Source organism: Gymnogyps californianus, chromosome 4, assembly GCF_018139145.2.
Source record: "Gymnogyps californianus isolate 813 chromosome 4, ASM1813914v2, whole genome shotgun sequence".
Lineage (NCBI taxonomy): Eukaryota > Metazoa > Chordata > Aves > Accipitriformes > Cathartidae > Gymnogyps > Gymnogyps californianus.
The window spans coordinates 60,485,660-60,511,822 of NC_059474.1; the positions used below are offsets into that span (position 1 = coordinate 60,485,660).

The following is a 26,163-nucleotide window of genomic DNA, read 5'->3' on the forward strand; positions in this document are numbered from 1 at the left end:
GAATCATGCCTAATTAGTAATTTGGTTAAGCACCAGCAGAGGTCGAGTATGCATTAAGGATGAAAATTACTGTAATAAATACATATGGTTTTAATAGTCTGAAGCGCACTGGGAAAGCCACTGTAATCTTGCCATTTCCAAATGCACCTTCTGCCACGTTAATTAGGTCATCAGCAGAAGACTCTGTTCACGTAGACCTCTACGCCTCAAACGCATTCAGTATTAGTTTACAGGGTTATCTTTTTTTCCTTTCTCTCTTTCTTTCTCTTTCTTTTTCTCATTCTTTCTTTCCCTCCTTTTCCTCTTTTTTCTTTCATTTTTTAGAAAGACGGAGAAGTTGAAGCCAGGTTATCCTTAAAATCAAAGCACAGCAAATCCAGCAAACTGCATAACAAACAAAATACTGGAGCAGCAATTTCTCAGATTGGTTCACGCACAAAGTTCACACAACCGTAATGACAACTGTGCACGTACCTTGATGGTGTGATTGGAGTGAGGTCTTTACCCATGGTCTGGATAACTCTTCTACCCCAGACCCAGAGACCCACACAGATCCCAACACCTCCATAAAACAGCAGCCAGACAGGAGTCGACGCTTCTTGCATTACACCACCTTGCTCGTAGATAAGCCAGAGTGCGACAAGGGGACCGATTGCATTGCTGGAGAAATAGAAGAACATTGCCCGAGTTATAAAAATGCAGATAATTGCCTTGAAAGACGTCTCTTATTTTCTGCGTGGTTTTTCTTCATCGTGCGTGCAGCACTGCTCTGACTTGACCTTACAGGCAACACCCTTTCTCGCTTGGAAAGGCTGCGGCTGGGGACTCTTATCACGTTGCTTTTTCAGTTGTCACTTCATCACTGATAACTATAGTGAATGCTGAAAGGAATTTCTCTTTTACAATTTTTTTCCTGAAATGTCAGAGTCGGTAATACCTCATTATGTCTGTTCTGGGACAAAAACCAGTATTTTCAGTACTGCGCTGAAATTATCTCCAAATTTACCAATTCAAGAGCTCTGCATCTTTAAAATTCAAGTATTAAATTAGCTCTTTTTCTCAAGAGGGACATTAATGAACAAAATTACCATTGCAGACAAGAAGATACAAATATAATCTAGTCTGACAACCTGTAACGTTTGGAGATATGATCAGAATGCAGCTGGGAAGGTGACTTAGTCCTCTTCAAACGCATTGTAGAGCTAGTTAGACTGGATCAGAGAGCACTCCTTAGTGACACAGAGCTGGCGTACGCCCTTTTTGCTACCTTGCTGCTGCTATCTAGAAAAACACTGAAAGTCAGCAACACTGAAGTCCCCACTCCTAATGCAGGTCACCCGATACTGTTGGCTGGAGCCTCCAGTGCCTGGAGTCAGACTTCTGACTCCGTTTATTCTAAAAAAGCATCAAGTTTCTAGACATGAGAGTTACAAGAAAAACCTGAAAGTTGGTATGCAGTTACTTTAGAAGCTTAAATACTAAAAAGCAGATAAGAACTTTGACATCCCTTTTTTTTTTTGCAGCTCTTTTGCTAAACTGAGTAGCTGCTTGCCCTGCTGAGCAGCATTTATGCACAACCAAAAAAGCATAAGAAGCGAGGCAGCGCTGCACTTATGTCTAAATAATCATGAGAAGAGCAGAGCAAACCTGTCCAACGTCATTCAAAAAGTCTGAAAACCAACAGGAAGCTCCCCTCTTTGTAAACCGATAAGGAGAGCGGGTCGTGGCGAGTGCTGCAGGCAGGACTGACAGCTATGCTCGCCCTGCAGCCAGGGCTGGCTAAATTTAGTTCCTGGTCTCGCTCCAAAGCACACAGATGGAGTAAGGGCCAGTTTTAATGCCAAATGTTGTGCAAACCAAGCCACCGTAACCGACAGTTAATAATTTACTTGAATCCCATCTTTAACAGATACGAGGTGCTAGGGGCTGAGCACTAATCGCCACGAGACGAGGGTCCTCAGCATTGCAAAGCTCGGCGCATCTAAGCAACACAAGACCCTCCTTCTTTCTTCTGGTCCTTGAGAAATCGAGCTCTGAACCCTGAGAAGCGGTCCTGGAGCAAAGTAACTAGGAAGGAATTTTCCCTTGTAAAAATACACAACAACATTCAAGCTGCGAGGCAAACGAAAATACTTAAAAATGCTCTTTGATATAAAAAGGAATGAATAATTCTTACAGATTTTGAGAAAGATGCTGGAAATGAATTAGTGAGCCAATACGGACAATAAAATCCAGTGGGTTTGAAGACACTGGGTAGTACAATGAAGAACTAAATACACTTTAAATAAAGAATGATTTCCACTAGCAAAAATACTTTAAAATTCTGGTCTGATACTGTGCCTGAGTATGCATTTGATTTGTTGAGTTTTTGCACGAGTGAAAGGACGATATGTGAAAAGTCCTTAGTGCCTAAATGCAAGAATTATTTTGCGTTCAAGGAAGAAGAGATTCTTGATCAAAGCATTTCTAATATTTTTAAGTCAACCTGCAACTTCTTTGCTAGTGTTTTCAGGTGTGGATTAAATTACTTGCACATTTAAATGCCTTATTGTGCATAGAAAGACAAAGGTAATTCACTGTACCTTCAGCTGATGGATGCAGAAGGATGGATAAAGGCAACTAAAACATTGATCAGATTAATAAAGGGAAAACTGATCATCCCTTCTTATAGTGCTGTATGACATGGGGACAACCTCCCTGTTGAAAATAACAGGTACATTTGGAGCAAGCCCAGGCACTGATTCCTGACTGTTCTGAAGAGATTATGGATGGATATTTGTCAGTCCTAATGTAAATGGGAAGACAGAAAAGGCTTCAAAAACTACAGCAGCAAACTATGCTCTTTTGTACCAAAATCCAGTTTTAATTATTTGCAAATGCTACACCTCTGTGAATCGACTAAGCTTAATCCTCAAAGAAAAGGTTATTTTCTTATTTGTGGCAACAGAAGGCAAGGCAAAACTCTGCTGACTTATGCTCAGCCTTGGAGGATCCAAGTGGCTGATGCTGCCCAACAGATCAGAAGAGATGACACCGATGCCCACAGAGGCAGCACTTCTGATGCCTTCCCTTTAGGAAAAGAAAGCAGAGGAGCACTGGATCTATGTAGGCTTGGAAAGGCAAAAAGGTAATTAACTGCATTTTCATTTGTGGGTATTTGCACCACTGGTTATCTATACCAGAGAGACATTTCTCCTCTCCCTGTAAATCACGTTCAATGTGACTTAAACTTGCAGCTCCTGGGGACAATGGCATCGTCTAGCCTGAATACCTGCAAGTGGCTACCAACAGCCAGCAAACCGGCAGTGGTGTGCAGCCAGTGGCTCCGATCTACCACCTTCACAGCTCTTCAGAGGGCTCCTTCAGCTTCTGGATTTGTCCCGTAGGCCCAGTCCCAGGGGCCTGTGGTATCAACGCTTCCTCTGCCAAAGGAGAACAGCTCTAGAAGAAGCCATTAGGCCTGTCCCACCACAAAACTGCCAAAAGCTCACAATGAATGCATCTGACTCACGAACTGCAAAGACTAGGATCTTGGTACTGCATACATCATCTTCAAGACATTACCATGAGCATGTGCAATCAACCATCCTTGGGACTAGGAAGAGTTCATCGGTAGAAGACAACCAGTCCCAACAGGAGAGTAAGAGAGAAACAACACATCAAAAAAAAAGGCTTTGTTAGATAAGAGACTTTGCTTTGAGACCTTCTGCGGTTAACAGATGTCTCCTACAGCTGAGTGACTAAGCAGATGAACCACGAGGACGCTGGCTAGCCTGGGATGTGGCTTTCACAATATTTCCACTGGTTCTATCTCATTTGACTCAAGACATGACTAGCAGAAAAGCAGACCTCAAATCTTCCATGCATTTGGCCAAGACTCATTTCACAAGTCTATTTTCAAGACATGATTTTCTCTTACTCTCCCACGCAGCTCTTTTACTTGCCTTAACTAACTCTCCTTTGTGCTGGAGCTCCAAGTCTTATTCGTGGTAGTTTAGAGGGAGAAGAAAAAAGCCTGAGATGGTCACCCAGGGGCTCTGAACCCCTATCTGCATCTATCTATACGTAAAACTGCCATTAGGTTCCTATGTAACTGAAGTGCTTTTGAGGATGTTACCATATTATTTAGCTATTGGGTTTAAAAGCCAAGATAAGCTACTCCTGTCGTGGTATTACTTTAGTTTTGTACACCTAATATGCATTTTTCCACTGAGCGCAAGAAGATGGCCCCTACGAGTTAATTTTAGGATGAATTGATAAAACATTAAGGCATAAGAAGCCTAACTCCTGAGTCCACCTGTCATGAAGTGTATTCTCCATGTCCAGTATTTTTCACCATCTCTGCTGGGCTCCGCCAGCCCCGGTTACTCGCAGGACACAGGACTTTGCAGCAGGGGCGGTGCATGGGGGCTGTTTGCCTTCCCCAGAGGGGCGATACAGGATTAAATGCCATCTACAGTAACGCTCGTACTGGCAGACGCGTGTCGTGGCGGTTCAGCGAAGTGCTGCTGAGTGTTTCTGAAGTGCTGTCTGACCCTCATGATGATTTCGCTAGCTCTCTCAACTAACGTGAATTGGCATGACTTCTCTTTTTCTGCTCGCTTGTGCCAGTTGAGAAACTGTCCTGCACCATTTATAAAGCTGTTGTGAAAGATAGCATTTGACAGTGAATCTGAACTATAAATAGAGTTGGCTTCTCCTCTCCCCTGTGAGACAGATAGTATTACTGACAACCCCCCCACACACATTCAGCTATCATGAGACAGGCTTAGAAATTACAGTTTCCCATGCACACACACAAGCAGAGATTTTTAGGTACCTTTGGGTCACAAGTCCAGGCCCTTCTCTGGAGGAACAAGGACTACAACCTTTTTTTTTTTTTTTCTTTTTTGTAAAAATTAAGGGTTTTTTTCAGTAATGGAAGGATGCCATCAGCTGAATGCTCTATCGCCAAATCCCATCAAACTTGTCATAATTTTTTATGAACTAGCAACATTGCTGTTACCTCGCTACTTCTTATTTGAGGGGAGTAGTGAGTTGCTCAAAAAGAAAATCTAATTGTATTTGAATGCTAGGCTCTGAATAAGCTTTGTGTTATAATCTACAATCTACAGACCACTTGATGACCACACTTTGATTCTCTGCTGCCTGAAAAAGCAGATTGTGTTTTAGCCACTTTTCTAGTTGAGTGAAAGAAGCTTGACATGTACATTATCACTGATTCAAACTGAATGACGAGCAAAATAGCCGTCTGAGAAATCTATATTAGGCTTCCAATATTACAAATATAATTACAAAATCCCTAGTCATTTGACTATTTCCCAAACCAGGATTTCACAAATGAACCTTCCACTGGGAAGATAAGTGGGATGATATTTCTGAATATGCTGCAGTTACGTCTGGAGACATCATCCAGTTGAGTAAGGGTGCAAGAAAGATACGCCTGTATGTACCAACAGGAAAAAAATATGTCCTAATCTCCAGAGATCTCAGATTATTGAGAGAGTTTTATCCTAGTTCCAATAATCGGACAGTTTTGAAATAGTGCGTATACTATAGCACAATAATAGTGTGTCACAGCTGTGACCTGTGAAGTGCAAGCTCTGGGTGTGTTAATGAGTCAGGAAGGCTACGTATTTCTTCCTGCAGCTCATCGCTGCGTACTGTAAATGCTAGCCCTGAAACCCCAACTCCCTGGACCCTGGCTGGTTGGGTCCATCCTCCCTCTCACCCACCAGCATCAGCCTTCCCCCAGCAGGCCCGGTCGTGGGCCCTGCTCACAGCAGGGTGGGGAGGGATTCCCACACCCACCGGAGCCCCCTCTTTCTTGCTGCTCTTCTCTGGCTTGCCTGCGTGGTGCAACAAAGATGACATGTACCTGCACAATTAAGGACACAAGTGAAGATTCGTATCTACTTGGGACATGGGCTGCACTTTCAGGACAGACTGCTACTAAAAAGAGAAGAAATCAGATTTCCGGCTGCTCTCAGTAATCGTAATGGACAGATTAGCTTCCTAAATATTCTAAGTGATCTTGACTGCAGCTCTCAGGGAGGAAATAAGAAATACTCGTTTTGTAATCCAGCCTTATTATAGCTCCTTTAGACTCCTTATTTAGCCAGGAGACTGAATCTCACTAAGCTCTCTGTGTGCAGTGAGATACTGGCAATGTTCTGGCTCTTCCCTCTTTAATCTCATTGCATTTACTTTAGGAAGAGGGGAAAAGGTGAGTCCCACTGCTGTTTGTGTGCTCTGACCTAAAACTCCAGTGAAGTCTGTAGGGAGGTGAAAGGAGAAGTTTACTCTCCCTGTATTTTGGGCAAGCAGGTATTTCCGAGTTTCACTTGCATTGCTTTGCTTAACAGTGAATTCCCTATCTGGTAGCAGTTCAGTTTCCCTAAAACCATGGAGAGAATGTGTAGAAATATATAAAAAATGCGAAACATTTTTACTATAGCTTTGAAATAGTTTTAAATCCGTCTTCAGTGATGTAGCCTACATCATTCAGATAATAAGAGAGCCATTCTTTGGCAAGCTTGTGCCATAAATCTATATGGCATTACCTGCAGACTCTTAACACGAATGACTCCTTTCTCCTATAATATCTAAGTATGAATACGCAAGGGTAGTCCTGAAGTCCTCCACGTGAAATTGAATTAGAGCAGCCACATTCAAACAATTTATGCAGCAGGAACTCAGCAAAACTGAGATCCCCCGCACAACTGTGAAACGTCTGCAAGCAGGTTTCTCCTCCCTACAGCATGTACCAGTTAAACCTCGGTACCACCTGCACCTTGGCACGCACAGACACAGGCGGGTGGCACGGTCTGCAGTCACCCTGTTCAGCTGGAGCATCACGGCTCCTGCCACCATCATGATAATAAACCACCTTCCTCCATGGCTGCAATCCATGAGCCCAGGGTAGATGCCTGCTCACATAAGCCAGGGCATGCGGCTCCTTCTGTCATCCCCGGGCTTTCTCCAGTGACAGCAGGAATGATGGCCTGAGGCAGAGAGGCGGGGTAGGAAGGGACAGAAGAGGGTACCCATTTATAGGAGAAGGAATCTGTACGAGACAAGACTAAACACATGCACAGACAGGTGTGTAGGAGCACAAAGCTCAGGCTTTTTTCACAGCATAAACAGATTTTAATCAGCAAATCTCACTTCGACCTACAGCATCTTTCTGTGGGTCATCCTGCTTCGATTGCAAGAATTCAAGGAATAACAAGCTCCAGAGGTTGCTTGAGTCAACAAAAGCATCTTCCTGTTTGCTTGGATGGGCTGCGGAGCCAACGCACCGTCTGCTCATAGCTTTCTTATTTCCAACCCAGTAGCAAAGCAGCCACAGCCACTGTTGTGCTGAGCACAGGAGATAGCTATGGGGTTAGCAGTCCTCTCTAGCCAGTTCCAAAACAGCCTGCCCAACTGCCCTCGTTTTCGGGGACTAGTTAATTCAGACATGCTTCCAGACCTTGAAACGCAGCTTAAACCCTACAGCTTCAGTGACTCTCCCGCTACCTGCATTTATAAAGGTAGGCTGCTGCGGCTGCAGCACTGAGCTCTGGATCATCACGATTCCTGCTGAACCAACCTATATTTACAGAAAATAAGCTCAGTCCAACTCAACCATAGGTGCATATAATCCCCGCCGGCCAACAAAGCCCAGCCTCCTGGCCTCTCTGGAAAGCTGGCTCTGAACAAGCATTTAGGAAGCTGGCAGTTCTCCTTGTGTCACGCTCCTGGCCCAGGTCTTTTTTTCCATCCTGTCCTTTTTATTCTCCCGTTGCCCTTGCAATGACCTGACATGCTCCTTTGTGCTCGGGTGCTGAGCCAGTGGGACCTGCTCACTTGGCGCCGCTAATTAAGTTCAACAACAGCATTTTTTTCAGCGGTTCTGTCCCAACACATTTAGTCGGGATTTTAAATTCTTTAGATTTCATTCAGCCCATGTGCACAATGGTGTCACAAGGCTCTCGGCCCAGCTCAGTTAGTCCCAGCCCTGGAAGGGCTCCAGCATCCTTGACACAGCGCATATAAGCTCTGCGGCAGGGGGGCAGGAGGGGATGGTCTGAACAAAACAGTCACCCAAATAAGGAGCTACCATGACTCCCAGTTTCTTTCAACACACAACTGCCCCAGCCAGGATCCCTGCTGATGTCAGCCTAAACATGAGCCCTGACTGCTACAAACATCAGCTCCTACAGCAAAGATGGCTGGTATCATTAGGACGCTAAAAAGCATCATCTTGGAAGAAACTGGGGTCTAGCTATCCTTATTACGAGTTAGTTCTGCAGTCGAAGGCAAAATACTGATTTAACTCTTCCAGGTCCAGGGGAAAAGCCTGGACAATGAAACAAGGGAGATCTCCATATGATTTTTTGCCCACTATAGTGCTATCCAAACTATATGGGGCACTTCTGCTCCATAAAGTGTTTCTGAGCTGCATCATGGTTCAGTCTGTACCATATGCCTCATGCTTAAATATGCTTTAAAACAGGTCAATCATTTAACTACCTGCAGTTTTTAATTTTTATATTAGCTTTTAATTTTTCTCTCTTTGCTCCTCTTATGTGCTCCTGTCCCTTCAAGGAATACCAGCAAACAGCCTGATGGAAAATAAATAGAAAACATGGGACAAGAGTGAGTTCTAGGATGGGGAAGGAAAATGTAGGAGACAAGTCCAAAGAAAAAGATGTGGAAAACAGAGGTGCTGCCCTAAATATATGAGTGAGGAGCTTAAAACCAAATGCAGAGGAAAGCAGGATTTTAACGACAGGATTCAAGGCTGAGAAAAAAAATAGAGAAGCAGCTTGACAGCAGCACCTAAAATGAGCAGAAGGAATGTGAATGAAGGAGGGAGATGGAAAGATAGCAGCCTTCAGTGGAAGATGGATTGCCAAGGCTTGCTTCCTTACAGAAATGTGGACAGAAAGCCATGCTACTAGCTAGGTTCTACTGCATTATTTTTAAAACAACGCACTGCCTTTCAAGCTCTGCAGATCTTTATGTGACATGTGGAGGAGCCAAGAGCCCAGTAAGAAGTCTTCTGCTCTGCTAGACAGAGACTGGCAAAATGTCTCTGCTACATAATCCACAGGATAGATATCTGTATTCCCAGAGTGTTTTATCTACTCAACCTTTTTGGCATACAAAGGCGTCTTTAATTTTTATTGCTTACCTGACACTCAGTACAATTGCAAGGATGGGTTCCTATCCAATCCTACACCCATGACCATCTTCTGGCATTTCTACCAGCTTTGACAGAACAAAGCTAGCTTGTTCTTTAGTTTTGCAATTACACGAATTCAGCTTAAGAAGAGATTTTGGAATAAACAGCATTTAATAAAAACACATGCTTGCTGGCAAATTTGGTAGGATCACTGACAGAAGTAGAGATCTGCAAAACACTAAAAAATATGAATTTTCAGGAAAGGATATTGCCAAGGCAACAAGCCAGTCCAAATGCAGAAATCTGGGGATTTAGGCTGTAAGATGCAACAAAGCATACTGCACAGAGTCTAAACCTTGTCTTTCATCTTGTCCAGCTCCTATCAACACCAAATTTGATTTCTGAACTGACGGCATCCTTACAGATCACTTCTAACAAACGCTACTACCCTTGCCTCCTACAGAAAAGGCAAATGATGCTTGCATAAACATGTGAGTCCTTGAGGAGTACGTATAGACAACACGTACAGGGAATAAAGGAGCAGGGGCACCTACTGGGGTTGGCTGTGAACTTTCTGCAATGGTATTTCCCAGGGTACATTACAAGAAATACCAGTGGTGTTTGTCCTTATTCTTACGTTCCCCTTGGCACTTGCTGGTGGCCACTTGCAGAGCATGGGTACCAGCCTCCATGGGTCTTTGCTCTTGCCCAATGTGCTCAGAGCAGAGGTCCTAATCAACGGAGACCATCCGAGAGGAAAGAAAGTTGCACCGCTGCCCTCCAATTCAGAGGTTTCCAGAGGAGACTGTGGACTCCTTCCCGGCGCCAGCTCCCTGCAGATACGAAGGGAGTAATAACAAGAGCGAGGACAAGAAGGCTCTTCAGAAAGCCCTATTCCGAATTCCCAGGACGCTGGATGGACAGGGAGGGGAACAGACACGTTTGTAAGTGTTTTCAAGAAGAGCGGCGAGTTAAATCGGGTGGCTGACAAGAGCGAGGAGCAATAACCGTTCTCCTTGCTGAGTGGGACAGTGTTTGCCCAGATGCCTAAGGAGGACTATGAAAGTTATGAACGCTGCAAAGCCCTGCTGCAAATGCTGAAACCGACACCGTCAGGGCACGGCTAACACAGCGAGACTTCAGGGGGAAGGGGACTCAGTACGGCCCCAGCTACAACCCAAATAAGGACCACTGCTTCCACAAGCAGCTTCTGAGTGGATTTCTCAGGGGACCTTATCACAATACAGGAAAGAGCGCCTACTAAATACCAAATGGATTGCTCTAGGTCTAGGGAAGAGGCAGTCCAGCCAAATCCTAAAGGAAAAATATGCTATGTTCCCAGGAACAGAGCAAAAACACCCAAACTGCCCTTCAGCCACATGCCACCAAGACGGCGAGGTGCAATAGGGCCCTGCAGATGAAGCAATGTTATAAGCAGATGAGCAATGTGAGTGCAGATGAGGAAGGTATAAAATGCTTCATCCTGAGCCTACATCCTTCGGTCAAAAGTCTTGTACTTGGTGTAAACCAGAGCCGAGCCTTCAAAGGGAAAGAGGTCGGCAAATGAGTGAGTGAAGAGACACTATTTCGCAGGGTTCTGACCAGATGACGGAAGGCAAAAAGGTGCAGATAAACACTTCTGAGACCAACTTCGAGATTTTGTCAGCTGCCTGAGTCAATATGAACATGAGAGAAAGATTCCTGGAGGATGATCCTTTTCCTTTATTCCTGGGAAATGATGTTAACGCCGTGGGATTTAAGGACAGACACACTTAAGCCAAATGACTGAAGGATGAACTCACTGGCTTCTTCCAAACTCAAGGAGCAACTCAGCGGTGATAGCGGCTCTGGATAAAACTCCTACCTGCGTACCAGAACTATGCCGGGAGATGGGAAGCTTCTTAAATGAGCGCTAGGAGGTGAGCCATAGCCCATGTCCCCTCTCCGCATGGGGCACGGGAACATGCCCAGGGCTGCTCCGGGGTAGCTCCCTTTGTTTTGGTAAGAGAACTGTGGCAGCTGGAGAAGTTGTATGTGCAGTTTATGAACTTCAGTAGGACTTTGATGTTAAGGCTTGTTAGATTTTCTGGTCTATTTAGTGATACACTGCCTCACACGGTCCTAGACCCCCTGGAAAACTACAAGCAAAAGATTCAGCAAAGGGAAGTCTATAAGGGCTGCAGCAATCAAAATGAAGACATTCTTCACACACCTCTTTTTGCAATGTGGCAAGAGATGAAATTCGTCTAATGACAAAAATAGTCTAAACATCTCATTTGCTGATGGTCTCCGATCTTGCAGTTAAAATAGGCTGCGAACTCTGCAGGGCTGAGACCGTCCTGTTTGCTTTTACAATGGTTGGCATGCCAGGGGGAGTCTCAATGCCTCAAAGCTTGCCAAAATTAAACCTGATTTAAACTAATTACTGCACAATTATTTAGCAGCGAATAAAAAAGATGTTACCATTGAGAAGAAAATAAACCATAGACTGAGCAGCCCACCTCCTGGAAAGCACCGGGGACATCAGTGTCACAAGCTTTGCAAAACACAGCCCTGATGATCATCTGCCTGCAAAAATGAATCTGCTTTCCGACTGGCCAAGCTGGCAAACCTCGCTCCAAGAACTTAAAGTGTAAAATTGCTGCTTTGTGAGATCTCATCCTCTTACCTGACATCATTACCTCCATGGGCAAAGGATCCAAAGCAGGCTGTTAAGATCTGGAGGAAGTGGAAAAGTAGATGGACCTGAGATGTGTCCTTCTCTTCCTTATCCTCTTCCACGGGATCAACTGGGGGCCGGTTAGGATCTGCGAGTTCAGAGGCCAACTTCATTTCCACCCCGCCTTCCTCTGCCTCGATCTCTGCCTCGGCCACTGCATTGCAATAGCTGGAGTAGCTGTCATAGCGAACTCGCTTCTTGGAGTAGGAAACAGTGTCTCCCACTAACTTCTCACTGTCCTCTGGAGTTGATGTATCCGCTGCCTTAAAGGAGGAATGCACGGGCATGCCACAAATAGCAGCTGTGTAACAAGTATAACTGTTGTTGCGTCGTAACAGTTTGTAGTTGTTTTCTTGAGCGGGCCTCTCATCGGTGGCCCTGTCCAGGTGTATTTTGTGGAGCAAGTCTTTGTATAAACCTGAGTCCTTGTGCACAGTGTGATAAACGTGGCCGTCGCTCCTCATCTGGCCATCGAAGCTGAAGGTGCCATTGGAAACAGGTGATTTCACCGAGGTGTGCGTCATTGAAAACGCCCTTCCTAAAAAGGCAGAGATTTAGTTTTTATTTCTGCGAAATGTAATATAGAAGCCCCCTCCCTCCCACTTCGCGAGACAATAAAATGGCAGCAATCCGAGAGTACAGGACAAAGAAGATCAATTTGCAATATACACAGTGAGTAGGCCAAGATTCAATTCACTGCAAAATAAACTCTCTCATCTTCTGTGCAAAAAGAGCTTTGTTCCAGCGTTGGGTCTCCCCCAGACACACTGTATGACCTGCAGCAAGTCACTTGGGATCGGCTATTCAAAGGTGATACTTGAAGGTTAAATCCTCAGGTTCTTTGAAAGAGTAATTTCTATAAAATTCCTTTCCTGTAAAATAAGCTCTACTTTTTCTGAGGTTTTGTCTATGTTGAATAGGCATAATAAGGATTTCAGGAAAGGTGGTTTACTGTAATTTCATACTGAACATGACGTCACCTTTGAAAATTACCTATGTTTAAGAGACATTTACATAACTTTTAAAAATAACTAAAAAAACCAGAAAGCAAAAAAGTTCATGTTCTGCAGAATATTTCCTCAGCTATTCCAACATTTTGTATATCTTATTTCTATGAACATGATGATAGTTATTCCTACTGTATACATTTAACATTAGCGTATGCTGTAGGACACGTCACAGCTAAGGCAATATTTCTGAAGAAACTATCTTTTTCATTTCCTGACTTTCCAGATCTCCACTGTGCAACATTCAGAATTGGTTTTAGCTATTTTTAAACTGGAAGCACACACTCAAAGGGCTTCACATCATGAATTATTCGATTTTGTAAGACTCAGTTGAATATATTAGGCATTTATTAACCAAATTACAGGGCTGTGTAGATGTTAGCAAAGTGATATCAAAGTCAGCAGACCGCTAAGTGGGGGGGGTTCAATCCCACCACATGGGAGAACAAAAAGAGCTTTATGCACCCAAGCCTACTTCTTATAAATATACGTTCAGAAAACAATGCGTGAGATTTTTGTAGTGGACACGCTCCAAATGGTCATACGTTTGTCAACTAAAGCCCAAATCTTTTCATCTCCTGTGGTAGTATGCTAATCATCTTTATGCTGAATTTAACCTTCATACATCAGCAATTTGTGTTCTCTGTATTTTTCCACTGCTTAAAAGGATGGAAACACCATTAAGGATACAAAGTAAAGCAAAAAGGAAAGTAGTTTTTGTTTTCAGCTGTTTCTAAAATTGAAATACAGCCAAACAAAATGTAATCTAATCCCCTCTAGAAAATGTCACTTGTAAATGAGCATCTTTCCCAATAAGTGCTGAAGAGGCATTAGAGCTGGAAATCCCAAACACTAACTTACCATTTACAACAAAGACCTACTTGCGGTTAAGAAACCCTGTCGAAATAGGGAGAAGATAAACCCTCTGTGTTGTCTTAGTTTCTTACCGTATGGTACACGTGGATGGTTTCCATTTGCAATAGTATCTGATGCCCCAGCAGCTTCTGTTACTGAGCCAGTAAGGGGAATCGTGCTCTCATCGGATGCTTTGGCACCGGGAAGCTCTTTAAAGACTGGTGTTTCTTCATCTTGAATTTTATCAAGACTTTCATCTGATATCCTTGACAGTGCAGCATCTTTCTTTAACTGGCCTAAGGAAATAACAGTACTGTAATTTTAAACCCAGCCTATCCATCTTGCTGCTTATGTTTCCACTGTTTGCATCAACGGCATAGATCAACACGGATACAATAACCTGGCTCCGTTTCATACACATTCTTTATTTATTTCTAACACTTATTTACTAAATTCATCTGAGAAAATACTAGAGCATCTTTGTTTCTTCCTACAAAATTCGCCGAAGTAGGTAACTGAAGTAAAACACTGAGCTGCTCATTTATTAATGAAATCTGAAACTTTTCTCTGTGTTTCAAACACTGCATTTGTTGAGAGTTGCAAAGCAAACAAGCAAAACACTGTAAAGCTAAAAGCTGTGATCAGCCCAACTTACTGTAAAGTTAAAGAAGTCATTTAAAGATAATCATTCTGCCAGATTTTTCCTCTTTAACATTTCCTTAATAAAATATAAAACGGGTTATATTCCAGGGTTTATTTTCCTGTTTCTGCTAGACTCTAGAAGAAGTGAGCACTGCAATGGATTGCCTAACAAGGTTTTGAATTTCTAGCACGGCAGGTTTTTAAGAGCAGGTTACACAAATACATGAGGAATAGTTAAAGCACATCCTGCCTGTGGGTGGAGACTGGACTAGGTGACCTCTCGAGGGCACTTCCAGCTCTGAAATGAAATTTTCCACGATTTTACATCACTTGCATTTCATCAAGCCACTACTTACTTTCTATTTTTCTCTTCATCCAGGGGCACACAAAAATCCAGACTAAGATGGCAAATACTAAGGATACGCCAACTGATATTAGAGCAATGGCCCACATTGGCAGTAGCAGTCCCAGTACTGTGAAAACAAAGAAATAAAACGCAAGCAAACCGTAAATTAACATGACTTAATTATCTCAGGCAGTGGAAGAGCAGTCTGTTGCAGAAAAGCCTGTGTTCACAATGTATTCAAAACCAACATGAATGAGCCGATCATTTTTAACATATAAATCAGTTAGTGCACTATTTAAAGGTCTAGTTGACATGAAAACATTTGCAGGCTTAGTCTTCCAATTCTCTGTTATCCCACTGTGACCTTATATCCAAAGAAGTCAGGGGTAAAACTCCCACATCAGGGCTGCTAAACCAAGTTTGCAGTGATTTTATACACTAATGCATGTTAAACCATGTTGCCCATTGGGGTAAGTATTTATCTGGCCTTTGCTCTGGTCAATAAAGCCTGATGCTTAGCTTAATCTAAGCCATTATTTGCTTATGATAATAGCTTAAGGTAGCACTTGAGAGCTGAGGTTTCAGTCCTGCAATGCGCAATCATGTCAATAACTTGTGTTCCTGTAAGTATCCCCCCCAACAGAGCTCCTTGCATTTGTTCAATTAAATGATCAGACCCTTAATGAAGAAAGAGCTTGGACTCCGATCTTTCAAACCCATATATGCACGTCTATCTTGAAACCTACGTGATTAATTCATCCTTGTGAGTAAATGTCGCCAGGACAGAGGCCTTGGAGAGTAAATATGTATTTCCTGAGTATCAAAAATGGAGTCCCACCTTTTTATTCACGCACTTTAGAGACTGCTAAGCTGAAACAGAAGGGACATTAAGATTCTTATTTCATTTATTTTGCTTAATGAGTCACTGCAGAGTGCCTGACCTACTTCTGCAGTACAACTAATGAGGAAATGTTGGTTATGCAGCTGATTTACTGTGAAACATCTTGGATACGGAGCCAATTAGACTTAAGAAAAAGGAATAGTTGAGTTATGTTACCCTCAAATTGGGAACTTCTCAAGCTTTTTATTAATTTCAGTAACGCTATCCTATGAAGTCGAGTCTACCGACTGCATTTATCTGGTACATCTAGTGCGTCAGGTTTTAGAGAAAACAAATTTCTGTTCAAAAAAGGTCACTTTCTAAGCCTGCTTTCTTAATTCAGGGGCATGTTCAGGAGTCTCTCTTCAATTGCCTGTTCGTTCATGGCTCTGGGGCAATAATCTAATCTAAAGATAACATTTAATGACCAGAGTCTTCAATAAAGTAGTCGAGAGCATTGGACATCTTTTTTGTGAACTCTTTTGCTGCAAGTGCATGTTTAAATGTACACTGCTTAAGTAAAGTTAAATAGAAACATATAAATGCAAATATATAAACATAAAATGTGCGAATATAAATATACAAACATAAATATAAAATATAAATATAAGTTCAAATATAAACACAATTATAATCACAAACATATAAATACACATAAAATACACAAATATACAAAAAAATAAACAAAGTCCTGAAAATGACATGTATCATTTCCTTCTACTGAGTTACAATGCAAATACAGCACCCAAGAAAGAAGATGCATTCAATGAAGAAACAGGCTTGGGGCTTCTTATCATCGAAGGGAAATAAAGGAGTAAATTTAATTAATAGTGCCAGATCTGCCAGAATAGTGACTCTGCTGATTTCAATGGAGCTATAGCATTAGACTGAGTGCAAACAGCCTACCTGCTCTTACCGCCTGCTCTGAAGCTTCCCTCCTTGATGCACATATCTGGAATACCTTTGAGAGCTCAACACGTGCTCAGATTTACGAAACCGAAGCTGGCAGCTCAATATTTCCCCTTCCTCTAAAGAGGGACTTTTTTTGGTCGCTGCGTTCTTCCCCACCAACCGGAGTGATCAGGAGGGAGTCACAAAAACACATGCACAAATAGAAGCATGTGGGGAGGTGTATGATTTACTCTTGCCCTCGTTAACTCCTAACGTAGGAGATAACCGTGCGGTGTTGACAGCTACCTGACAGCACGCTGGCAGAGCATCATTATACACTGCGGGAAGCCTCCCTCCCGTGCCTCCTGCTGCGGACGGCTCACTCACCTGGTGCCCCCGTGTACATGATGGAAAACACGTTAATAGCTATGGTAGCAGCATAAAACACTGGAAGTGCGCGGAGACCATTGGGCACAGGGTCTTCCTGCATAGAAATCGGAAAAAAAAAGGAAACATTAGCTAGATTTTCCACCAGATTAATATCAGCGTGAACCGCCGTGAGGAAAACACGTGCTCCTGAGTCAGTGCCAGGCAGGTGGAGCTTTTGGGTGGATGGTGAGGAAAGGATGGTGACCTGTCTGGTTACATCCAAATCCACAACGCTGGTCCTGGCAAGCACCAGCATTCTGGGGAAGCTTGACACTGTTAATGGGAACCAGGGAGACAGGTTGTACTTTCAGGTCGGCTGCACACCTGCTGGGTGACCTGGGGGTAGGTTTCTTTCTGTGAGTGTTTTCTTACCTATCTTGTCTCCAAGATGAGGAGTCCCTTTCACTCGGCACGACTGAAGGGTGCTGAGCAGGACAGGGCTTTGATATTTTTGGGGCGGGGCTACAAGCAGTGCAACGCGTCCATCGCAAAACCTTATTCCTAACCTCTCAGTTTTGACTGAGACAGCTTGGCACTTTCCACCAGCTAACAGAAATCTCTGAAATATTAAGTGTCTGGCCACATTAAATAGGTAACATACATAAAGCGAGCGTGCAACGTTTAGCACACCGCTGTGCCTGCTGCCCGCCGTGGTCTCGTGCCCTCGGCACTCACGAGGAAAGGCTCAGCTGACAGCGCAGCGGAAACGTACCGTGCAAACCATGGAAAAAGCCTTTGTGAGGAGACTGCTTGGGCCTTTTGAGGGGCTCCACGTGTTTGCAAAGAGCCTGGCGAAGCTAAGGGCTGACTAATGTGGTTTTGTTTCTTGCTGCCATGAGCTATAAAAGGGAGCCGAGAGAAGGCTGTGGCCGGTCTGTGCTATGCCCCGGTCCCGAAGCGTGATGCAGCACGGGCTGTATCCGCAAGGCCAGCTGCTATTCAGAGACACCCCCAACAAGGGCATGAACCCCTACACCAGGCCACAGACTCACAAGCTAAAAAGCTGCTCTTTTTTTATGCACGCACACAACACAAGTCCCTACCTGCTTATGCCAGAAGCTCTACAGATTTTACTACTTTGTGAATGGCACAGATGGCAGTCAGAAGACAATTTCCTTAGCCTGAACTTTTTCTGCCTCTTGAATGCTTAAATATGTGGCTTTTATACCAGAGTTCACGTGATTTTGATGACTAATTTCTTAAGTTGTTAGGTTTTGAATGCAATAGAGGAACTTTTCCTCGTCCTTTATGCAACTTGAATAATTTTAAAGTCAAAGCTGAGTCTGATCAAATTTATCATCTACTTTTATCCCTGACATTTATTTACATCAGAAATAAAGAATGATGAAGCTGAGGTTACAGGTGGTGTTATTTATAGCAAAAGAATGAATCCCTCATCTATTTAAGCTCCCTGTATAACTGCTAATATAGCATTCCTTATTTTAGGTCATTGTCATGTGCTGCACTTCCCCATTTTAGCAAGTTGAATGGTGTGAGAGAAATAGAAAGAGCAGATAAAAGTGTTCTGGTTTCCAGTTCATGCTAGGTGGCAGGCAAATTGTCTTCTGCACTGGAGATATATGGACTGATGTTACCTCAAAGCTGCCACTTTTGACTGAGGTCACTAAAACCCACGGATTCAGGTTTCTTGAGAATCTCGGAAATATGCAGATGCCCATCTTCTAATGTCTGATGTGCTAGAAAACCAAAGCTTAAAATTTCACAACTATGAAATACCAATTAGAGTATCTCCAAGGGAGGACTGTTCTGTTTAAATAACAGTCAGAACGGCTATCATGAGGCTAAGTCAATGCCAACAAGTTTCTACTAATACAGAAGCAATCTCAATGCGTTACCCTTTAATCAAACAGAATATACAATATTAATTATCACATAGCACCTTCTAAGCCTCAAACACTTGTCAAATTACTTACTCTGAGCTTTCAGAACTGCTAAGAGCAAGTACAGTTCCAATGGCTATAAAAAAAATGACTGGTCTCCTGTCCAAAAAGCAAGCCACAAACTTTCAACTCTGGAAATGCCAGCACTCAAATGGGAGGCTAGAACACAGCCTTCATATCAAACACTCATTATAATAGTGAGATTTCTTTACCTTGTTTAAAATGAAGAATCTAATCAGCACAAAGAGGACTCCAGACATCAAGCCAGATAACAGTGGGGAAATAAACCAAGAGGCAACTGTGTTGAAGAAAAGAAAGAACTAAACATGAAATAAACAGTATTCTTGCATAATAGTTAAGTAAGTAGTTAATGAGCAATAAATTTAAAACAGTTCTTGTACAACTGGAATGAATGTTCCGTACGTTTACTTACAACTGGTGCAACTCAATGTCCACTGACACTGATGAAGGTCAAAGTAATGCTAGGCACTATTGGAAACATCAGCCAAAGCATTTCCCGATAATTTTGCAAGTTTAGCAATCAAATTCATCAGGAAAGTTTCTTGTCGTTTGATGGAGAGTGGACCAAGAAAGCCCTGTAATTTCCTAATCACCATGACCATGAATGTTGCAAGCAAGTGGAAAGAAACTGCATCTAGCAGGATGCCATGCTGCTCGCAGGGTAAAAGTCTCAATTTCCAAAATGCCATAGAAGCATCAACTGTAATGAATAATGCACGTACATTTTTTGCAGGCCAGATTTGCAAGTGTCCAGGACTGATTTAACTGAAGTAGGTGGCAAAACTCCCACTGATTTCAATAAAACCGGATTAGGGCAGTGCTCTGGAAATCTCGTCCAGAGTGATTTATTGTTTGTGGCATGGTTAACATTGATTCTGCTGTCATTGCAAACTCTCTTCTACTTCTGACAGAATTAAAAAAAATACGCATCGCTCCAACTTCTCTAAAGCTCAATTGTATTTCCGTGCATTCAGCATCAAATCCTTTTAATACAGTTTAGGCTGCGACTCGGGTTACAAGGCTTCCAAAACAATAATGAAAACTCCTTCACATCCCTGCTTGGCTGTGCTGATCTTGGCAGTGGGAGGCTGTGAGTTAAACATGTGCTGTATGCCCAGCTTTCGCCTCCCTGAAGCTGGTGGGTGGAGAAACATGACTGTGGGCATTCACATGATGGCTAGCATTGTTGAGAGCAAGAACGAGGTGGTATGAGCTGCCGTGAAAAGAATTAGAAGAGGAGGAATGTCACCTTGAAGCACGTCTCTGAGGGACACGCATGTCTCCTCAGCTTACAGCTGGGGAAGTGCAACTTGCATCTTACCCCTTTCTCCACTGGAGACACACTGCAGCCCTTAATGAACACAGCATCAGTGCATCTTCTGAATGACGGGGCTGGGGTGGAAAATAATTTAAGGAGGGAGTGCTATCAGCACAAAGCAGATTTCTGGGAATGTTTTTTGCAGGCAGTGCACACTATTTCACATACTCTCATGCACAAAAGGAGACGGCACTTACCAATCTTGACAAGCTGCATCCACTGGACTCCCTGCGTGCCAATTGCCACCAGAGAAAATCCAATCGTAGCACCTACAATGCAATGGGTCCCCGATATCGGGAGTTTCAAGAATGATGCAATCAGCTGCCAAACAGCAGAACCTAGGGAAAAAACCAACCATATGGTATAAACAACAACAGTAACAACGTCACACAGAAAATTCTTCGCCACATACCCGCATTCTTTTACAAGCGCTGCCTACACTCCACATGCACAACAGAGATCTCCTAAAGAGAGTTTTGTTCCTGTTCTGTCTCTAAAAGCAGATACTAAGACAGTTTGATAGCAGCTTTGAATGCTGCATCTTACTTATGACTTTTTATTACTAACAGCTCTTTACAGTGCACAACAGTTCTGCTTTTTTTTTTTTGAAGGCTTTCAGTATTTACAGGCTGCCTGATTAAATACACAAACTGCTCCCAGTCTGCATCAAGCTTAGAAAATCTCATTCCTTAGAGCCGGACCTAGAAGCCTCCAGGTGATCAGTGTGAGGAGGCATCCACCATTTCACTAATGAACTACCCATGCTCCTAAATTCAGACGCTACCAGAGAAAGGCTCAAAACGTGGAGCAGGGAGATTTTATGCCTCTTTTCAGTGACGTGCAGCCGTCCGGAGTCCTCTGTAGGAAAAACGGACTGAGGAGGGAATAAGGACTCTCTCGCTGCCTTCATTTGCAGCTCATTGCGGCACTGGAGAAATTCAGAACTGCAGAAAAGGCTTATCTTAGTCATGGTGTAGCCAAAGATACCCTTGGCATAAGGAAATAAGAACCCCTAACTAAGGGATGGTGGCTAATGGTCTATAAAGTAAACTCGATGTCTGGTGTCCCAACAGACGTCCCAAGGAAGGATGTTTGCCAAGAGTGCAGGGGAAAAAAGAAAAAAAAGACCCCAAGCACCAGAGAGGATGCCTTGTATTTGTTTTCAGTCCCAAGTTTCAGTAGTTCGATCAGACCACAGTTGGCCGCCAAGCCCTTGAGCACGCAGCTCCATGCTCTGACTCATTTTCACATTGCAAGGACCCAGGTTCTCTGCTCCTCTTGCAGTGGCGCTAACCTCAGGACACCAAAATAATTTTGGCAGCGACACAAGCTTTCTGTGGATCTCACCTAATATTAAAGGATTCTTAGAAAGATCTCTTCTTCATCTTAAGACTTCATGGCCTTAAGACTAAATCTTCATGTGTTAAGAGGCCCCAATGGCAGCAATCAAACTGCCATGAGAGATCCTGCATTTTCTGGCTCGTGTCACCTCTCTAACAGATCTGCAGCAGACACAGGTGATAAAGCAAGGTCGCTGAACATATGCTGTTACTCAGAATCTCAGCCTCCATCCTCAATTCCAACAGGAGAGGATAGTTTGAAGGTCTTGAAACCCAGCCATCTGCAAATGGTGATTTGCTGGCATCATACGCGGCTACGTTTGGAAGTCAACCAGTTTGTAAAACTGATCTCTCCTGGGGTACTATCCCAAAACAACTGGTACTCCTATTGCTATTGGAAATTCTAGATCAAACAAGGAACACCTGCTCTTTACTTTTTTGGCTTCTCTTCCCCTGTACTAAAATAAAAATAAATACACTTTGAAACCTTGGACATGAACTTAGAGACCAGCAAGTGGAAGTGAGGTGGAAGAGAAAACAGATGATAACATCTGTAAAGAGCCAAATAAACAGATAAGCCAGCCATAGATATGTAATTACAAAATACTCAGTCTAAAAAATACGGAAAATGCAACCAAGCCACAGCTGCACTGCAAATGTGTAGCGAGGGCTGGGTTTTTTGTTGGGGGGGGAAATATACGGAGTATGGCACTATTTCTTATTTAATCAACTTCACCTTGAAAACAAACAGGAGAGCAAGAGGAAAAGTGGTGGAGGACTGATGGATGGTCTGAGAAGGACAATGCATGGTCTAAAGAAGTTTAAGGAAGCACATTAAGGAACAGAAGAAAATATAAATCAAGCCAGAGCAGGACTTTCCTCTGGGGCTTGCAATGCTTTAACTACCTACATCAAAGCTTTAACTCCTCTTTAACATAAAATGCATGTTCCCAATTTTTATCTTTGCAAAACTAACCTAGGAAGCAGGAGGCTCACGAGACCTGTCACAGAGTCCCAAATTCAGACTCTTCATGCCTGCTGACACTGTGGCCGCACACCCTTTCCTCCCGGTTGCTACCTCCTAAAGAAAGAGGGTTGGCTGCGGACTGCCCTGACCAGGAGTCGCCAGCGCTGGCTTTTGGCGCAGGGTGCGTTTCATGCTCCCCTGCTGCTGAAGACACCGCATCCATTCTCCTGAGGCTCCGATGCTGTGTGCCAGCCGTGAGCCCCCATCGAGTGCCACACCACCTGCAAGACTGGGTTAGTACTTTGCTTTGCTAATCCTGGCTGGGATGTCCTCTCTGTCGATGGCATCTCCTCGGTCGCACCAGCTGCTGACTTCAGCTCCCACCAGGACCACTAGAACAACACTCGGGCAATTCCTGACAATAACCTGAAAATTAGTTAATGCTAGGGAAGTACTAGAATTTACTCCCAAGAGCAACAGTCCCTAACTTCCCAACTGCCTAACAAACAACATTTTAATACGTTACAAGTTATTACAAAATGTTACATTTTAAAATTTTAATCCCATAGCTCCCTGCTTCCTTTTTTCTTAGGAGAGAAGGTTGCCCTGAAAATCACCATCTGCTGTTTGCTGCAAGCATCAAAGGATCTTCCACCAACATCTGGAAAGAGGATACAGTGACTTTTGGTCTCTCCCAGACTGTTGACTCATTTAAGCCTCATCGAAATTCAGAAGCTAAGTCCATTCGCAAAAACATGATCATGAGGCATGAGAGCACAGGGTGGGAAATGCAGAGCAAAAACAGAAAGAGGAAAAGAAAACATCCAGGAAGGCTCAGAGAAAACACAGAAAAAAAATCATACATCCAGAGAAAAGCTGGAGATGGATTTGAGGAAAAAAAAATTGAAATCTGCAGTTTGTAACCTGTGATTAATTCTGAGATTTAAAATGTGGAATTTCTTCTTAATGCCCTTACTGGAGGAAGGGAATGCAACTGGTCATGAAGTTCACACAGGCTTATGTAAATATGCATGCAAATAAGTTGTTTTCTTTGAGCTTCTGGCCAGTTGCCTCCGCAGGGGGCATCTGAGACTTAAAACTTTGCCCGGCCAGGATCAGCATGCCAGAAATAGATACAGAAAAGGAAAAGGACCCTTCCTTCAACGGGGACCGTGAGTATCAAGAATGTGAAGGTCAGAAGATGCAGGTCACTTACGTTTCAGACGGTGTATGCTGCTCCCAGGCACACGCCCGTGGGAAATGATGGAGCTATCTCAGGAGGCAGAAGGCTACATGATGCAAGTGGAGTGGTACTAAGAAGCCACCCTACAGCTTGAGGGAAAGACCAGAAATCTGCAGCTGACCTTGCCAGACATCGGGAAAGAGGAACTGATGGGGGGTGCCCAAGCGCATTTGATGTGGCTGAAGTTGGCAACCTCCCAGAGGGACTGTTTGGGGAAGCAGCTGCAGTCCCAGCAGTGATTTCTCGCTAACCAACCCCTCTTCCCCTTGGGCAGGGGAAAGTGGCCAACCTTCAGGAGGCTCAGGAGCAGCGAAAGTCCAAGGGAACCACCTCCCCGCTCTCAAGCACACAAAGCCACCTCAGACAAGTCCAGAAATTGGCACTCAATGTCCATCTTGATCCACTAAAATTAAAAAAAAGCAAAATTTTCCCATTTCCCCAAAGAAATGGGAAAATAACCACATGTAGCAGACCTCTGCACAGATTCACCTATTTCACGTGCAGGTCCTGCCTGAAAACTGTGGGGAGGTTAGAGGGGGTAGGTGGAAATAATAGTTAGGTTAGGTTTAAGGAGGTTTAAGGACAAAAATCTTTGAGTGGAGCATCCCTTTCAAACAGAGGACACTGCGATGCTCGTATAAATCACATCGCCCTGTCATGGGATGCCACGGACCCGCCAGACTGAAGAAGTGGTGGTGGGATGGGCAGGCTGGCCGCTTACCTGGGTTGCCTCTCCCACAGAGAAAGGGTCTCCTTCCTGCTGTCTCCTGCCCTTTAAAAGCAGGTTTGCTATTGATCCTTGAGGGAGCTCTCCAAAAGCTCACAAAGCCTCTTGCATATAAACAAAGAGTAAATACCATGGCTTAATGTTACTTACCTCAGAATATGCTATTTGTTCTAAACGGAGATTAGTTTAAATGCAAACAAAAGCACACAGAGCAGACTCTAAGGTATGCTGAACTGCTGTTGGTTTGAATCAGAAAAATTAAAAAGACCTTAAATGTGTGACCATCTATCTTTACTGCTCCTTTAGTTTTGCCATGGGCAAGGGTGAAGTGTATGATTAACTGCAGTCACTCAGCTAGACAATCAGTTTAAGCAAATACGTTTGGATTTTCTGTAACTTTTTAAAACAATTTAGGTAATTCCTTCTCATATGTATTCACTGCAAACTGCTATTTCTGTAGGATCTTCTGTACATTCACAAACGCTATGCTTACATATTTTCCATTTACCATCATAAAAATCTCCAAAATAATTTTTTCAGTACCCTAGGAATACATATATATGATCCATTATGTTAAACATTTTTTTCTTCTATTAGTTAAATGGCTGAACCATTGAAAAATGTAAATGATTAGAAGCATTTAAAAAACATAGGAGACTAAGAAAGGAATACAGGCCCCTGCATTCACAGAAAACCAGACATGCAAGTCCAGAAGATGGGAAGACTTAATTAACAATATTCACAACAAACAGGATGGCACATACACAATGAACGTTACTTGGAATAGGAAAGTATTACTTACCAACCATTGCACTCACTTCTCCTGCCATCAGCAGTGGGACAGTGGTGTTGTACAGATTAACATCAATGATACCTTTCCGAATTGTTTCTCCTACTTTTGCTCCCAGTAATACTGAGCCAGTGGTTTCAAAAACTGAAGCCAAAATGCAAGCCTGGCGTAAAGTAACGACACCAGAGCCCACAGCCGTTCCGAAAGAATTGGCAACATCATTTGCACCAACCGAAAAGGCTAAAATAAAAGCAATGATAAAACCCACAATGACCATCCACAGGCACTCATCCATTGCCATCTTTCCCCAAACCGTAGATTAGCTTCCCCTTTGCAAACAGTTAATAGTCAAGGCTGGAGGGCACCGCAACGGATTTGGAAAGCAGATTTCTTGTAAACAATGACTTCTCTCTGGAAAGTGCTGGGTAGTGTTAGAATGTGAAGAAACTGCTAACTGCTGATTTTCAAACTACTATGAATACTGTTCATTTGGCTGCTTTCGGTCAGCAGTGAAACACATTCCATATTTTGCTCCCAAACTGGTACAACTGCGATGTTCTGTCCTGCAACAGAAAAATAAAAAAAAAAGAAAAGAAAATTAAAAAAAAAAAAAAGGGAGTACTCAGCAGAGCCCATAACAATGTGCGTTTTCACAAGTAAACAGATGATTTAAATCCACTAATGGGGTCCTACCTCGGCATGTGACTGTTCTAATCATAAAGCAATTCAGAAAAGGTTAAAATTAGGTCACCTCCAATGCAATATGTTTCTTGCAATATCACTGACCGAGACAATCTTTTGAGCAATTTAAAAGGATTTAGAAAGGTTAGGGGTTTTGTTTGTGTTGAATTTACCGAGCAGTGCGATAAGCCCTCTTTCTGGAAGGAGGATTCTTCTTGGCTCTTTGCACCCAGT

The 26,163-nt window shown here is 43.3% G+C and overlaps 1 protein-coding gene across 2 annotated transcripts in view; it reads right to left on the minus strand.

Annotated features, from left to right (window-relative positions):
* Positions 1-25,748, minus strand: part of SLC20A2 (solute carrier family 20 member 2) — a 33,522-nt gene extending 7,774 nt beyond the window's left edge. For both annotated transcript variants that reach the window (XM_050896395.1, XM_050896396.1), the window contains exons 1-8: positions 25,261-25,748; positions 20,379-20,519; positions 19,055-19,140; positions 16,900-16,996; positions 14,752-14,868; positions 13,846-14,049; positions 11,841-12,429; positions 475-660 (exon numbers count right to left, since the gene is read on the minus strand). In XM_050896395.1, coding sequence (XP_050752352.1) covers positions 475-660; positions 11,841-12,429; positions 13,846-14,049; positions 14,752-14,868; positions 16,900-16,996; positions 19,055-19,140; positions 20,379-20,519; positions 25,261-25,549 — 1,709 coding nt within the window. In that variant the 5' untranslated portion in view covers positions 25,550-25,748. The remainder of the gene's footprint in view (positions 1-474; positions 661-11,840; positions 12,430-13,845; positions 14,050-14,751; positions 14,869-16,899; positions 16,997-19,054; positions 19,141-20,378; positions 20,520-25,260) is intronic.
* Between the last annotated feature and the right edge of the window lie 415 nt (positions 25,749-26,163).